The sequence below is a fragment of the Oreochromis niloticus genome, linkage group LG20 (assembly GCF_001858045.2).
Source record: "Oreochromis niloticus isolate F11D_XX linkage group LG20, O_niloticus_UMD_NMBU, whole genome shotgun sequence".
In the NCBI taxonomy this organism is placed as follows: domain Eukaryota; kingdom Metazoa; phylum Chordata; class Actinopteri; order Cichliformes; family Cichlidae; genus Oreochromis; species Oreochromis niloticus.
In genome coordinates, this window is record NC_031984.2 from 2,321,016 (window position 1) to 2,338,805 (window position 17,790).

At 46.3% G+C, this 17,790-nt stretch overlaps 1 protein-coding gene across 1 annotated transcript; it reads right to left on the reverse strand.

Annotated features, from left to right (window-relative positions):
• Positions 1–530: 530 nt before the first annotated feature.
• usp11 (ubiquitin specific peptidase 11) lies at positions 531–17,419 on the reverse strand. The gene is given in 22 exon segments (XM_005477806.4): positions 531–2,868; positions 3,059–3,147; positions 3,228–3,343; positions 3,424–3,573; positions 4,489–4,601; positions 5,110–5,180; positions 5,338–5,835; positions 6,012–6,112; positions 6,211–6,414; positions 6,497–6,591; positions 6,888–6,971; positions 7,150–7,374; positions 7,520–7,678; positions 8,232–8,405; positions 10,129–10,228; positions 10,706–10,767; positions 10,950–11,095; positions 12,118–12,235; positions 13,341–13,471; positions 13,548–13,657; positions 17,102–17,176; positions 17,178–17,419. Coding segments are annotated over 22 exon segments (3,045 nt in total). The 5' UTR covers positions 17,210–17,419; the 3' UTR covers positions 531–2,676.
• Between the last annotated feature and the right edge of the window lie 371 nt (positions 17,420–17,790).

Consider the following 17,790-nt stretch of genomic DNA (forward strand, 5'->3'; position numbering starts at 1 on the left):
CAAAGCCTCCAAAAAGAAGTGCAATTCCCCAAATGTCCACTAGAGGCTCCAGTAGTGAGTCACATGAAACAAACATGTTTACAGTTTTTGGTGTCTGGATGGTTCGAGATCAATTTTAATTTCTAGTAAAGCTCAAATTTAGGGGCGTGGCCTATTTGAATGACAGGTGGCTGTACCTGAACGCCTGAGTCGAGTACATCTTTGTGTTGTTTTAATAATCTGACCAATCATACGGCTGCTGTGCTGTTTACAGACCGTCCAAGAACTCTGAGCTCCAGATGTGCTGAGTGAACTTTGGGGTTTGATGTGGTTGTTATGGAGCGCTGATGAGCAGGTGTCTGTGCACCTCATGCTCCTGTGCAGTTAGCTCGCCTTAGCTGATAACTTAGTTCCACTTCTCTCGTTCAGCTGTGGTCATTTTAAAAACAGATGTGTCTCCTGTACGAGGTGTAAGCGTGTCCTCCCCGTCACACACGCAGTTAAAGCTAAAATAACGAGACAGAAGCCAAGAGTACAAAGAAAAACGGATGTCTGGTAATAATCGTGTTTTATTCATATCAAAAGATTGAAGTACAATAAAATATTCTCATCTGATATTTGACAGGAAGACCCAAGAAAGAAATCACCCCAAGCCTCCCTGCTGCTCCACCCAGGAATGATCATATTAATCTTACATTACTTACAATACAAAAATACTGTACACAGCGCTGGTTTAAAAATCAGTGAGGAGCTCGCTCTGCGCCCGCCTCTGCACGCGCACACCCGTCCTGTGTTTTCAGCCTCAATCAAGGTTTCGCGTATAAATAGGAAAAATGTCCCGCACCACCTGTAGTCATGTGACAGCTGCAATTATTCCATTAAAACAATAAATACCCGAAAGAAAATGACCAAAATATACAGAGAAAAATTCATTTCTCATCCCTGACAGCTTTGTTCGATCCTCTGATTACCCACAATCCCCTTCAGCGAGCGACTGAGGCATGCCTGTTTAGAAAGAAGAAATAAGGAAGTGAAACTATGCTTTATAGATGAGTATTTAACAGTTTTATCTGTCGCAGGACGATGCTGAGCTGTAGTTCAGAGCTGGATTTTTAAACGATGTCAGATGCGCTTCAGGATGAATCGAAGAAACTCGGAGGGGAAAAACAAACTTCAGTTCTTTTAGTTCAGAGGATGAAGTTTTTACAGGAGCTGATAATAAAGTAATCACTGCATTAATGTCATAAAGTCTGATCATCGTTAGTTCTGTTAAATCAGATTCAGCATGAACTCGCTGTGAAATTAACTTAAAAAAAGACTGGCCTGTTTTAGAGACTCGGATCAAAGCTGTCCGATGTAATCAGTGCGTCTCCGAATACTTTACAGCAAATACAGAAGGTCGTCGCAGGTTTGCCACATCAGAGCTGCTCGCTAATTAAGGCTTTAACTGAAACCATCTCTGTGCTCTTATTTCCTAAACGTGTCTTTTTGATCACAGATGACTTTTTAAAAACTTTTGTCATTAAATTTCTGCCTCAGACATTTGCTACGAGAAACTGGCTTTTCAAACTCACTCAGCTTGAATAATTGTAAAAACTTTGAATGTGGAAAATGCAACAATGTGAACGTGAACTCGTTTGCTCTCAGCGCGGCCTCTTCAGTCAGCTGACGCTCGTTTTCTGTCGTGTGAGCGTCTGCGAGGTTTACCCCAGATAAAAGAATGCTGGTGGGCACGTTCGCCGGCGCCCGTCTGCATCGTGTTTGTTGATGTAAAGAGTAAAAAAAAAAAAGTGCAGGTGAAAAGTGTGCGGCGACCTTTGACCTCTGTTAGTGGTAAATCTCGCAGACGTTCGCATGACCGCAGAAATAAAACAGACGTGTGAAAGCTAAACTAATGCTGGTGCTTTAAATCGGCCCTCGCTCTAACGACCACCAGGGGGCGACTTCTGTTTGCATGGAGGTGTGGCGGAACTATGACCCTCGCTCTCTGTGACCTCACTAAACGCTGCTCGATGAGTCGCTGTTTAAGCCTCACTGAACACAACGCAAAGCTAGTTTTGTGACTTCTGAAACGCTCATCACTCATGATTAGAATGAGACTCTCCGTCTTTTATATACAGTTTAAGGAAAAGAAAAAGTCAGCTGACTTCAGAGCTGCTGCTGATTGGCCAAAGAGTTTTCCGAATGTGGGCTAATCTAAAGTTTGGTCTTCCCAACCTGGACGAGCATCAGACATCCAGAAAAATTCAAATGATTTTAATTAAACAGCTTTTCAAACGTTTGAATGTCAGATTACAAAAATCGAGTCAAGAGGAGATGAACTTATAAATGTGAACAGTCAGAGCTTAAATGCCAGGGTTCAGTTCGTCCCTGAAGCAGGAAGCAGACTGCTTTTCTGTATTCAGGTGTGAGTTTAAGCTCCGCCCTCCAGCAAACGTCACCTTCAGTCTTTGTGCACCAAACTACCTGAGTGTCGAGAGTTCACGGTGAAAGAGGAGGAGGAGGAGCTGCAAGCTCCGCCTGCTGATGTGCTTTTTCCTGCTTTTGGTAACTTGGAATGAAGAGACGTCGTTAGAGGAAGTTCAAGTGTCGCCACCATAAAATTAAAAAAATAAATAGACTGAGAATTCTAAAAAAAAAAATAAAGACAAAAACCAAAGAAAAGGCTGCTCTGATGGAGAAAACCAAATTACTCAATCATTCTGTTTCCATAGTGATGCTGGAGGCGGAGGCGGCAGCGCTCGGCCCTGCGTCGTCCTCGTCGTCTTTGCAGGAAGCCGTGTCATTGGATGTCTGGGTGGAGGAGGCAGGGCCTGTGTTAGGGGCGGGCAGTGTGGGTTTTCTGATCTTGTCCTGTCGCTGGTAGAACAAAACGTAGGCAGCGCTGGTCTGCGGGAGGAGAGACGCAGAAACGTCACGTTGGTCTGATTCAAATAAAGACAACACGCTGCTGCTTCCAATGATCGTTAGTCAGGTGACAAGATCAGAGTGAAATCAGTACGACTCAACAGCTGTGTGCTAGAATGAATGAAATCATTGTGTGTGTGTGTGTGTGTGTGTGTGTGTGTGTGGTACTGACCACGATCTGGTCCTCTGTGGCGTAGGTCACTTTACTGTCGTCAAAGTAATACCACTGACCGTTGTCCTTGTTCTTCGCATAGGTGGTGTCTGCAGAAACACGTGCTGGTTAAAGTCATGTAGTCGTGTGACAAACAAATCACTGACCACAACATGAACGACGAGCTTACAATGTCCATCTCTGAGTCCTCCGTAGTGATTGGACACGGCGATGAGGTCATAGCGGCTCGGAGGCTCCTCACTGGAGAGAGTCTTCCTCAGGAGGAAGCCAGAAAAGTCGAGGTCTCTGTAACATGAACACATGTCGCCATTCAGTCTGCGACTCAGAGTGTGTGTGCGCGTGTGTGTGCGCGCGTGTGTGTGTACCTGAGGGGGAACTCCACAATGCTGTCAAGCTTCTCTCTGGTGAACTTGGTGTAGGAGAACCTCTTGAGGTGGATGATGAGAACCTCTGGCAGAGACCAGAGATCCAGCTTCTTTGTGGCCAGCTGGTGTTTCTTACACACCGGACAGTACCTGACACACACACACACACACACACACACACACACACACACACACACACACACACACACAGCAGAGTATCTGCAATAAAGCTGTGCAGTGTAAATTTTGCTGCTTTGAATGAAAAGTTTTCATAATTCAGTCAAAGAAGCGAAACGACAGCAAGATTATGAAACAAAGAATATCTCGTCATCCAGGCGGCGTCCACGAGGGATGCTGCTCCACACACCTGTCAGTCTCATTTCCATCCATCCATTTCTACCACTAATCCAATTCTGGGTCACATGGAACTCCTGTCCCAGCTGTCACAGGGTGAGAGTGGGGCGCACCCCGGACAGGCTGCCAATCTATTACTCTCACTTTAATCAAGCACTTATTATCCGGCAGGAGGACGCCGGAGTAATCGGGGAGAACCCAGACTGGATTCAATCTCAGGACCTGCTGTGAGGCAGCCGTGCTAACCGCTGCACCACCATGCCGCCCAGCATCTCAGCTCATCAGATTTTACATGTTGATGAATGTAAAACCTTGACACATGCATACAGGTTTTGCACAGACTTGCCCCGACTCATTTTGCTGATTGGACTGAAAGTGTGCGCTGACTCCAGGGTGACCACTAGAGGGCACTGTGAGGTGCCTAATAGGCCACCCAGCACCACAGCAGGTTAAATTACCACCACTGAAATGAAAACGTGGAAGGCATCAGCTAGAAGCTCCACTCTGGATCTGGACGTTACAGTAACAACGACCGAATGGCTGACGTAGATCCACAGATGTTTCATGTTGGTCTTTACTTTAAACAGGTGAAACCTTCAGAGTATTTAGTCTTTTAATTGAGCTTGTCCACCAGTTTACTCCTCACTGGTTTCTCACAGTGTGGTGGGCTCTCCTCAGACTCTCGCTACTCTGTGCGTGCGTGCGTGTTACCATGGGTTCTCCTCCTCCAGTGTCTCCACAGTGGTGAACAGCTCGATGCACTGCTGCAGCTGAACAGTCATGTGCTGCTGAGGGACCTCCATGCTGGGATCCTTCACGTACTTCTACACAGGAGGAGGAGGAAAGACAGACGTTAATGTCAGAGGTGCAAGAGAACAAATACGTGTAGAACATCCAGTCATGAAGCTCAGGAGGAAGTTCACTTTAAAAATCTCTCCTCTTGAGTTTTCTGGACGTATCTGTCATCATCTTCTCTGTCATTCAGGTTTCATCACAGAGTCCTTCTGTTTGCACCTGACAAGTGTTAAATTACATCCTTCGAACCAGTCAGCCTGTTAAGATGTTACAGGAATGCTGTTATTGTATGTTGGATGTTTACAGAGCCTCGGACTTTCCATCTCTCACCTCTGTTTAAACCACTGACCAAACACCAGATGATTCAGATCAGTCTCTATATGAAACCAACACAGAAGGTCGTGTTGTTTTCGTGACCCACTCAGTGCCATTTTTATTTAAACATATTACCCTCAGTTATTCAGAACACGCCCTGTGAACGTGTTACATACAGTCTGTGCTTTATCGAGTGCAGAAGGCTTAAATGTTGGCGCTGACCTCAGCCTCGTTCTCGTTGTAGAATCTCTTCTTCATGTCAGGCTCCCAGTCGATGGCCACGTAGGGCTGAGCTGCAGAGACAAAGGAAGCGTGAGGACAGGATGTGACATCGTCTGATAACATGGTTATTCTGCTTCTCCTGCTGCACTGGTCCAACATGGTTCAACATGGTTGATGAATGACATCAGTGTGATGTCACAGAGGTTGTGTTTGTGCGTTCACACTCACAGCTGAAGGACACAGCACTTCCTCCCTCTCCCATCCCCCTCTCGGTCGTCCCGTTGGAGTTGACCGCCTGGATGCTGAACAGACGCTTCCTCCTGACATGACATGCCCTCCTCTTAGCCGGATGCTCATTGGCTGGCGGGCTGGGAGAGCACGCCTCCTCCTGCTTGTCTTCTTCATTTTCTTCCTCAGTTGGTTTATGAGGCTGCTCCGCTGGTGGTTCTGAGCTGCCGTCGGCTTCTGCGGGACCGCCCGACTGCTCGCTGGGGTCTATGTCATCGGCGCTGTTGGCGTCTCCGCTGCAGCTGGGCTCCGTCTGGCTCAGGGAGCCGTTACTGTTCTCACCGTGGTCTCCGTGGTCCGGTAAGGGCTGAGTGTGGTTCTCCTCAGCCTGTGGCTCCGTTGTGGTGTTGCCGTCTGATTTCCTGTTGGGGGTCGCGTCACCGCAGGAGTAATCTGTCTGGGACGGGCCAGCAGGCTCCACTTCCTCCTGCTCGTCATCTGAGAAAACAACACAAAAGCAGCCAGCAGCAGCTGCAGAGCTCACTCAGCACCAGATAACACAAGAAACTGTGAAAGACGCACAACTCAGAGACAGAAGCCAAACAAATATATTTATGACAACATGAAACGAAGGGCAGCATCAGACCTCAGAACCAGAAAGTGAAAATTAATACCATCACTGATGCCGTTGGTCTGAGTCTTGTACAGCTCCTCTTCATCGTCTTCCTCCTCTTCCTCCAACTCCTCAGACGGATCAGGCAGTCGCACGTAGCGCCTGCACACACAGCGACACCGCCCAGCAAAACTCAGTATATTCAAAAACTCTGTGTGTGTGTGTGTGTGTGTGTGTGTGTGTGTGTGCACTCTGCTCACGCCAGTCTCTGCAGGAACAGGTTGTAGAGCGCCTCCTGGCTGCAGCTGCTGCGCGGCACGTTGAGCAGCAGTGGGTGTCCAAACAGCGACGTGCCGTACGAGCCGCCGCCCGAGCCGTAGTCTCTGTAGTGCGAGCGCTCCCTCAGGTAGAGCGCCAGCAGCACCTGCTCCTCGGGTTGCTCCTCCAGCACACTCAGCTCGTACCTGAACACGGGTTCAGCAGGTGAGTCACAGAAAGTCTTTTCTGTTTGACAGGAAGGTCACAGGAGTGATTTGTTTTTCTTACACAAAGATGTCGTCTCGGTCGAGAATGGCGCTCAGACTTTCGCCCATGTTGTAGATCTTATAGAAACGATGATTGAAGACATCGGCGACCACCATCTGGAACACAAAGTCAGGGGGAGGAGCTTTAAAGGGGGGTCTGCTTCATACAGGATGGACTGAGGCCCAGTGTAAGATAAAGGAGGATTATTTTGAACTGAGTCATGCAAAGCTGCTCTAACAGAGTTCACGTGTTACAAAGTGAAGCCAGAAACGTTAAGAGAAAACAGCACACAAAGGTTGGATTAATGTGCAGTCAGTGAAACCACTTTTGATCTGCACGTGATCAGAATCTTCAGTTTAGGTTAAAAGTGTGTTTAAGAGTCACATCAACCGAAACCTGAACACACACTGACCTGAGTGGGCGGTACGCTGGTCATCTCTGACAGAGCTGAGCAGAGGTCGGACACTTTTCCTGCTTTAGGAACCACAACACGATGCTAGACACACACACACACACACACACACACACACACACACACACACACACACACACACACATCACAGAAGTTAGAATTTTCCTGGATAAGAAGAGAACCAAAGACCGGAAACACACTTGCATCTCTTTGAGTGTAACTGCAGAGAACTACACTACCACGGTCAGTGATGAGCGGTTACCTGGACAGGTTTGGCGTACGGGTCCAGAGAGACGAAGAACACCTCCATGACACGCTCCTTGCTGACAGGAAGTGGGACGCTCAGGTAGCAGAATGGGTCAAAGGTCACAGAAACTTTGTGGCACTCGGGACAGACCAGCGTGGACTTGAAGAGGCCGTGAAACGTGTCGACGATCACAGAGTCGTTCCGCCGAAGGTGGTTACGCCACGCCTCCTCCGCCACTTCCTGTCGGATTAAACAGGAGCTGAATCGACCACAGCTAAAACCAACGAAGCTTTCAAACATAGAAAATCACTGAAAGGTGAAATATAAAGACATGAAGCCCATCACACACCAAGCTGGAGTCAGCGTTTGCTCTGGCGCCTCTCACCTGGTCTTGTCGCCCGTCGGCGTCCCGCAGCTCGATGTACTCTTTGTTTTTGACTCTGTTCAGGTCTTCGTGCAGCCCGTCCAGCAGGAAGGACAGCAGCTCCTGACTGTCGTGCTGCTGGTAGCCCAGAAACTGAGACGCAAAGTGGCCCACCTTCGTCTGCACACAAACAGGAAGCAGGGAAACGCACCACTTCAATCAGACCGAAGCTTCTGCCACACACATCACAGACTCCGCCTCTTTATCTTCAAGAGGGCGGAGTCTGAGATTACGTTTGAGTAACCTGAAGGCTTTGACTTCACTGAATTTATGTATTTACTTTTTGAGTTTTTATGTTTTGCACTGATACTTTAGTTTATTTGGGATTTCATGACATTTCCTTCAGAAGTTTTCTAATAAATCTCTAATTTCACATTTCTTCCTGTTGCTTGTCCTGCTGTAATAAGTGGGATTAATAAAGTCTATGTTTATATCTGTGTTAGTTTCCTGTGTAAATGTAATCACTCTTAAAAATGTTCATTAAAAATGTTTTCAGGTCAGTTTGTGTCATTTCTGTCGTGCTGAGTCACAAACTCCGGCTCTTCTGGACGACCCGCCACACGTCGCAGCCTCAGCTTTACCGTACGTCAGTGTGTTTGTTTGGTTCGACTCCACAGGTGAAACAGACACACCCGAGTGTAATGGGACACCTGTCAGGGTAATGTGCGGCTACCTTGAAGACGCGCGGCACCACAGAGTAATGCCTCCCTGACCACATCTGCTTGATGACGTCGGCGTAGGCCTCGGCGATCTCTCCCTTCATTCCCAGAGGGTTGGTGAAGTTCAGCTCATCCACGTAGGAGTTCTGCAGGAAGTACTCCGTCAGGGGAGGAGTGTTACTCAGACACTGCAGAGAGACGAGGAAGAGGAGGACATGAGGAGTTACTACACATCTGTTAGTGAGGGGCAGCCAATCAGAACAGAGTTAGCTTAAAGGGGGAGGAGCTGAAAGAGCTGCTGAAGCCTGAGGATAAACTGAGGAGTTGAACCTCGAGGAAAACAGTTTGAAGTGTGAGTCCTGCAAAGATACTTTAGTCTGGGGATAAAACTACACAGAGATGGACGTCTGTTTGCTTTTATCATTTTAAACGAGCTTTGTTGCTGACGGCGCCTGGTCAGAGCACGCTGCAGTGACATCATCTGATTAAAACCTTGAATAAGTGTTCTCATGCATGAAGTGATGTTTTCAGTGGATATACTGGCGCTCAGCTCCAAGTGCCTTTGCAGAAATCCAAGGAGCAACACTGACACCACACGGGTGTTAATTATGCACCGAGCAGGTTTCATGACTCGCTGCAAAACTGAAACTGCTAAAATCCAATTACAGAACTTCAAAGATGCACAAATTCCTTCAGATCTAGTTATTGCTTGAAAAGTGACATTTGGACGCTGATCTGAGCTCCACAAAGCTCAGCACTGCATCAGTGAAACATAATTACAGAGCGAGAGGGATCAGATACAGAGAGGAAGACGCGGCAGCATTTCACCTCTGCTCTGCCAGGAAATGAAGAAAACCTTTATGTGACTATTTTACAAAACAACCAAAACATAGTCTGTGCCATATTTAGACAGTTACACATTCCTGGACTAACCCTCTGCTTTATTCTGAGGTTTGCACCCTGCACATGTTCAACAGTAACTGAACACTCAGCTGCCAAATGCATCATTTCAGTGTCGAGCAGCTCACACGTGTCGGCGTTTCACACTGAGCTGCAGTCAGAGTGACGAGTGAAAGTGAAGCAAACATCTCTCACTGAAGGTGCCAAAATGAAAACAAGCTTCAGTCTAACAAAAAACACCAAACACACGTTTATTGTCTATTTTCTCATAGGAAAATAACAATGAATGACAATGAAGTCTTCAAATCTAGTTTTCTAGTAGAGCGGGACCTTAGCACACTTTGAAAGGACAAACCACAAGCTGGACCAAGAAAAGCGTCTGATGTCCAATTACTTTAGCAAACTCAACTAAACTCATTCTATTTATACACCAGCAAATCACAACAACAGTCGCCTCACTGCACCTCATATTGTAAGGTCGACTCTACAATAATACATACAGAGAAAAACCCAACAATCATATGACCCCCTATGAGCAGCACTTTGGTGAGAGTGGGAAGGAAAAACTCCCTTTTAACAGGAAGAAACCTCCGAACTCTGAAGCAACCAACTAGTCACTGCATACTTAAAAAAACAACAACAAAAAACAGAATAAGTCGGGACGCCGTGTAAAATCACGTAAACACATATTTGATTAACAGCAGAAGATAAAAACATCTCAAAGGTTTGTAAATCACAGCGTCCTGTTTTCATTCATGTTCGACGCAGCAACATTGTCAGCGGTGGGTTTGCATTTATACAAATGGTGCGTGCTGATGGTCTGGACTGCACTTCCTGACTGACACTCGCATTAAGTATCAGGTATTTGGTTCAGTGGTCCCGGCTGGAGTCCACCCCAGGCCCCGCCCTGAGGGATGTCACCTGCTCAACCATGTGACATCTCTCTCTCTCTAACACATGATCCATGTGTCTGGTGTAGTTACCAAAGTAACAAAAACAATCAGTTTAAACCTGTAACGCTGAGTTCATGAAGCAGGTGTTGCCCAGGTTGGTGAGGCCGCAGACGCCCGGCTGCCCTCTGTACGAGTCCTGCTCCTCCACAGAGTTCCTCCTGCAATCGAGAACAGAGTCAGCAGCATTTACAACACCTGCAGCGTTACAGAGACAGAAACGCCTGTTTGCTCTTGAAGAGGAAACACAAACAAAAACAAAGGGTCAGCTGACCAAATATGTGGCAAAGTCAGCTGAAACATGCTCGGACCAGCTGAATTCATTAAAGAGCACAGCTGTCCTAACATTTCATCATTTAGATCAACAGTACAGTCAATGAATGAAGCATTTTAACAGTTTTTGTGACATGGCGTTTGTGAGAGGGCGACGGACAAACATCACGATGGTCACGTTATGACGCAACTTCTCCAAACAGGAAGAGGTGAAATCAAAGAAGAGGAAATGACAAATAAAAAAAAGGAAGAAGAAAAAAATTCCTGCAAAAAAACTAAAACTAAGCAGGTGAAGAAAAACAGAGACGATGGAACGTGGAGAGAGAACGATGACAGCGATAAGAGAGAGAGGCAAGTGCTCTTACATGATCTGAGGCCTGGAGCTCGGCCAGGTGCCGTCTGCATTCCTTGTCTCCATGATCACCGTCTGACACACACACACACACACACACACACACACACACACACACACAGGCATGTTCCAGCTTATCTCTGAGGTGGACAGCTTGTTATTTTAGAGTGGTGCTATGAAGAAGTGGGAAACGTCATCGGCACATGGAGAATTATTCCACACATGCAGCGACATTAAGACTGTAGCATCATGCTCACCATCCCCGAGCTCAAGCAGGCGTCCAGCACGCTCATGTGCACGTTCCTGAGACGCTCGCAGCTGCTGTCCGAACTCTTCATCCACAGACGGCACTCTGAGCCCGGAGGTACCGAGAAGGCCTGACACATCGCCCTCTGGATCGAATCTACACACACACACACACACACACACACACACACACACACACACAGGAAGCACCGTGTTTGAAACAGCAACCCTCAGGGGAACATATTCTGCCCCTGACATCAGCTTCCTGTTAACATAAAGACTAACACGTGTTCCTTCACAAATCTAATAAATAAATACGACGCTCGTGATGAACCGCCGCCTTCCTGCTCGTGCAAACAGAGAGACCACAGCACTGAAACTGATGGGAGAACTCTGTAACGCAGTGGAAGTTAAACTTCCTTTAATTAATGCTTCGACCCAAAAAACTGCGGGGAGCGCGACTTTGTATGTGATGACCGAGGAATCTGTCCTCAGGTGAAGTTTCATGAGTGAATGTCATCAGTTTCAGTCTTTTAAACTTTATTAGTTATTAGTTTGTACAAAGACGACCTTTCACAGGCTTCAGTTTTCCTCAGTAATAAATAACTGTAAGCAGTGACCTCTTTATTACTGTATATATGTATTTATCATACATCCTCACAGCTGCTGCTGTCAAACGTTCTCTAAAACTGAATCTGACTAATAAAAAAAATGACCTCACATTTAAAGCAGGTCCCGCCCTACTGCTTACCTGCACAGGTAACCTCTGAATGAACTGACAGCAGTGCTCCCCTTCACAACTAGTTTGTTGAGAACAGGTTGGGTAGCCTGAGCTTTTACCGACTCATTGTTACCAGGAGGTTATTCAATCGTTTCCAAACTGCAGCTCTGTCTGCCGCCTTTGTTTGTGTTTCTGTTGCGTCACGCCGTGTGAAGCCGCTCCTGTGCAGGTAATCTGCGACATGCAGTCACCTGGATGACATGGACACCTGCACCGGCAGCCGGCAGGTTTGGGCCACTGACTGCTGACGAGCGTGGTGTGTAAAGTCTGAGAAAGTATCTAAACTACGAAGCATTTTTGTCTTTAGGCAGAGAAAAGGCTGATTAAACGTGAACGTCTCCTCTCGTTAACATTAACCTCGCCGACACGCACACACACAAACCCACAGACGGACTCACGTATGCTGTCGGTTCGGCTGAACTTTGCGGTGATGACGTTCTCCATGTTGCTGTGGAGGCAGAGGAAGATCTCGATGGGGTAAACCTCCACCTTCAGAGTGCTGGGCAGGTCCACCACCTGAAACACACACACACACACACACACACACACACACACACACACACACACACACACACACACAGTTGTCACTACACTAACCTGTCTGAGCCATAACCATTACTAATATTGCTTCCTACTCTTTGATCCAACATTAAACCAATGCTTCACACTACAAGTGAATGATTTACTTTGCTGGGACTTTCCTCCTGTCACCAGTTGAGGGTCGGCTCACCACAGCGTGGCTGCCAGCAGATTCATTATGGTAAAAGTTCACAGCTCTGCCCATAAAGCCAAACTCACTGCTCACTGCTGTTCCTGGAGCTCGCCTCCTCGTGCAGCTCTGGCTGCTGCTGCTGTTTCACACCTCGCAGCAGCAGATCTCACCAGAAACACGAGTCTTCATCGTGAACTTTATTTTGGTTAAGAGACAAATCTGCCAAATCTGTCATGTAGCGAGCAAAGACGGTGATGGCGTGCAGACAAAGGTTTGCCTAAGGATGGATCCGGACCGTCATGATTTTAAAATATCTGAATTTATGTGGAAGTTACATGAAAACGATGTGCAAACTTCACCAGGAAAAGAGAGCATGTGACGAGTCTGTGGCAGTTATCTGAGGCCGTTTGAGCTGCATAATAAAAAAGTCAAAGGTTTTATTCCCTCTCTTGTTTCTTTCATTTCTTTCTTTCTTTCATTTCATTTTATTCTACCCATCATATCAGTGACGAGCTAATATTAGTTTTGCTTCAAAGGCTCGTCCTTTCTCGGGAGATTACAGGAAAACTTTGTGTTGACAGTCGGAGGACGAGAAACAGAAAGAGTGACGATCATGGTGGCGTTCCTGCCCTGCTGCTCCGCCCTCGGGTCTCAGAGCTGATCCTCAATCTGACAGCGGCGCTCAGATGTGAGAAAGAGATGCAAAAAAGGGATTCCAGGAAGTGATGTAAACACAGCAGCCAGACTACAAGCAGCCCAGAGCTGCGCGAGGAGACGCGTTGAAGGCGAGAGCAGCCAAATTTAAATCAGGGGAGGTTTTTCATTTTTATGTGTTTCAAAACCTCACCAACAAAAACTCTCCGCTCTCATTCTGGACTCAGGGTACCGCACGGCACGTGGTGATGTTACCTTGCGTTCTAGCGGTGGCTGATCGTCCGCTATGCCGTACCAGGCCAGCAGCTTGTGCCACGCCTCTGCCGGCACCAGCACAAAGTCCTCGTCCTCCACCAGACGATCCTTCAGGTGGTACGAGTCCAGATCTGAAAGCAGGACACGACACTTCGCTGAAGAAAACATCGTTTTGTGTCTTGCTGAAGCAAACGAAGCGTAACTGACCCTCGAACAGCTCCGCGTTGTCGATCTGACCCGGGAAAGACGTCGAGTTCTGATCTCCGGTCTCCACAAACTCCTTCCATTGGTCAAACCAGCGGCGATCCACCACATACCTACAACACACACACATTATTACACTGCTCTTTGAGGACACATTCATAAAACACTGCTGCCTCCATCATAAAGTTTACCGCTAACAAATCAGCCGAACACGAGACACGTGACTAAATCGACGTCTTACCTGAGATTACTCCCAGAGATGGGAGTAAGAATTACTTAAATAATCAATTAATACCTGGTAAATAAAACAAAAAAAAAAAAACAAAGTGACTGTTAATCATTTGTTTTCCCCCAAAATATCCTGATGAAAGACACCAAAACCTTTAGATAAGTCGTTATTTTCACTATTTTTGCCTAAAAATGAACTGACAGGATCTTCTGTCAGAAACATTATTTCTCTGTCACGGTTTTATTTTAGTGGATTTTCTTTTTAAAAACAGTCCAAACAAAACCAGGAGGCTGGGAAATCACACTAATGAAAAATCCATGAACAGATTACATAATTTACCGTAAACAGTTCACATTAGTGTGACATCACTGCATCCTGAGACGCCAGAAGCAGCAAATATTGGATGTTTTGCTAAAATAAATTCATGGTGATCTGAATGTTTGGGATTTCTTCTGCTTTCTTTGTGACCAGAAGCTTAACATAGTCATTACTTCATGATCCTGCATTTCTAACCCGTTTTCATCAAACCGGAGACTTTCTGTCATATCTGAAGCTGCAGCAGAGACACTACCTGCTCAAAATTAGATGTGAAACCAAAGCTGCTAAAACCAAATCAGCAGAGCAGGAAGCGTCACAGTGGCAGGCGTTAATAAATCTGATGGTTTGGATTGGAATGAAAATCCATCGCAGCATCAGTCCTCAGAGGTTAGACTGCAGCGTTCTGCTTTTAAGGACTCATTATTCTTTTATTCCTGTTTGACAGAGAACCGCTTTGCCTTCCGACGCTTTATAAAAAATGTAAAAGCTGGCACTTTCTTGTATGGATAAATAATTTTCTATCTGTGGCTGATTTCCTGAAGGTGTAAATGTGGGCAAAAGCCCAAAACAGAAGCATCAAACTGTCAGCCTGGATGGCCTCACTGTAAACCTGTGAGCAGCCGCTGGCCTGCTTTGTGATTTATTTGAATATTGAACAGAAAGTAAATCCTGGTGACGTCTGACCCTGCAGAGTCACGGTGCTTCTGTTTCCTGAGACCCTGAAGAGGTTTTTTTTAAGTGTGAAGGAATGAGGGGCGTGTTCTAACCAGCGTCTGGATTTTATTGTTTATTTCCCGCCGCATGTCTGATGCAGCCGTTGTCAATTGGCATCTCAGTTAATCAGCAGCTCGCTGCAGCCGTAAACACAGTTTCCCTTTAAAGGTACTTTCTGTGATCACAGGAGAATTCTCACTGACCGTCATCGTCTTTTAAATGTCTTAATAAAACAATATTTCACTGAAAGCTTTTTACAAATGAAAAAACTCGAAATAAAAACGTGTTTTCAAAGACTTGCCAGGTTTAATAAAGGCTGCACTCTCACACAGTGCTGATTCCTTCAGTGTCTGCTGAAGTTTGAAATAACTCTGAAGAGTTATCCATCCATCCAGAAAAGGCCAAAAATAAAAATGCTGCAGTTATAACATTCAGTAATAAGAGATTTAACGCTGCTTTTACTCTCTGGTCAGCTAAGTTCACTTGGCTGAAACAAGACGTTTTCATGGTTTGGACTTTGCAGGTTTCTCCTGTTTGTGCAGTCAAATCTAATCTCACCGAACAAGCAAGGAAAAAACAATCTGTCGTGGATGTGTGATGACAGCCTACCCAAGTTCTTTTTAATGCTTAAAACTTAGAAATAAAGCTACTTCCAGCTGCTCCTCATGGGCCCCAGAGGGACTTGTGTATCCTACTGTGATCACAAACTGTCTGAACCACTACACCATGGAGTAGGTCCCTAATAAGGGATCGCCACAGCAGATCATCTGCCTCCTGCTCACCCCATCCCTTCTCTGAGCATCCTCCTCTGTCACACCAGCCGTCTGTATGCCCTGCTTCACTACATCTATCAATCTTCTCTGAGGTCTTCCTCTTTTCCTCCTGCCTGGAAGCTCTGTCTTCACCATCCTTTGTCTAGTATATCAACTATCCCTCCTCTGCACATGTCCAAACCAGCTCAACCATGCCTCTCTAACTTTGAGCTTGTGTACTCATTTACACTCCTGCCCATCCTGCTTACTCCTTGTAAAGATCTGAAAACCTTAAGCTCAGCCACCTGCCTTTCAAATCACAATGTCTTCTGGAATATCACAGTCCATAAAGACTCCTGCCTCATGTCCTCACCTCATCTGGGTATTAAAGCTAATTAACTGGGACTTTCTTTATGTTTAAAGGGCAAAATATTAACTGTGAGTATGTGGACATCCATCCATCCATCCATTCGCTTCCGCTTATCCTTTCCAGGGTCGCGGGGGGCGCTGGAGCCTATCCCAGCTGTCATAGGGCGAGAGGCGGGGTACACTCTGGACAGGTCGCCAGTCTGTCGCAGGGCCAACACACAGGGACAGACAACCATTCACGCTCACATTCACTCACACATTCACACCTAGTGACAATTTGGATTATCCAATTAACCTATCCCCTCAAACTATCGTCTTTGGACGGTGGGAGGAAGCCAGAGTACCCGGAGGGAACCCACGCAAACACAGGGAGAACATGCAAACTCCACACAGAAAGACCCCGGCCTGATGGTGGAATTGAACTCAGGACCTTCTTGCTGTGCGGCAACAGCGCTAACCACCGTGCCACCTGAGTATGTGGACAGAGATCGGTATATATGCAACCAGACAGATGAAAACTCAAAGTCCACAAACAGGTTATAAATTATAGACTGTGATTATTTCACGAACTAATTAGACTGTTTTGAAAAGCTGATCTGATGAAGAGCTGATTGATCTGTCGATTTACAAATATCATCCCTGCTGATAATGTTTCAATCATATTTTTCTATTTGACTTTCAGTATGAGTGTTTTATAGTTTCACAAAACTACAAGTTAAATCTTTCCTTCTTCACTGGAAAATGAAACTGAAAATATTCACTGGCGGCCCTGCTCTGCATTCTAACTCCTAAATGAGCAGGAGGTCGCCCATAGGAGAATAAACTGGGACTGAAACCGGCTCGGCTTCAGTGATAAAAACACGATCCGGGGGATACGAGCCGACCCTGAACGCCTCATCGGAGACAGCTGGTCGACAGGCTAACGTTAACAGCGCAGGCTAGGTCGGAGTAACGTCTGCCTGCTTAGCACAAGCTAACACGGCTAGTATGTAGCATTGAGCCGTTAAACCGTCCCAGAAAAACTCCAACAGCCACACCAAAGCTGCTCCACCCCACAGTTAAACCGGTTAATCACCGTTTAGCAGCGTTACCCGTGTGGAAATAATCGTTAGCCCTGTCACCGTGTTTGTCTGTGTGTGTGTATGTGTGGAGCGGAGAGGCGGTCGGACTCTCACCAGCTCTCCCCAGCGCGGAGCTCGCACTCCCGCAGAAGAGACTCGATCTCCCGTCGCTGGGTCTCCAGCCCGGGGCTCCGCGGCGGAGCAGCGGCTGTTGGCCGTCATGACGCCGATCAATCACTCATAAATGTCAGAGGTGTCGGAAATGTTAAAGAGAGCCAGGAAATGAGAAGCAGAAGTCCGCCGCCGCATTGATCTGCCGATAAACGGGGAAGCTCGCAGCCCTCTGTTTGCGGAAGTAGGAAACGGCTCAGACCCGGACGATGACGAATTCCGGCAGGAGACGTGCGAACTACCCCGGAGTCACCAGCAGGGGAAGCAAAACACCAAAACTAATAATAAATTAAATTAAATTAAAATAAAATAATAAATAAAATAAGCAGACTACGTTTAGATAAGTAAGAAAAGATAAAGAATAAACATATGTAATCTTTATAAAATGTATATGGAGAGAATCATAAACAAATAGCAACAAACGTACAGAATTAGAATTCATTTAAATAATTTTATTTTTTAAGTTAATAAAACGTCACAAAATTGAACATAGCAAAAAATTAAGAAAAATATTTCAATTAGAAGATTTGTCTTGTTCTGTGTTGTATCTTGGCTGTGAGCGGCAGTTGTCTGGGAGAAAATGTCTTGTTGATGTCAGGTCAGAGCTGATAGGAAGGCAGCAGCAAGTCATA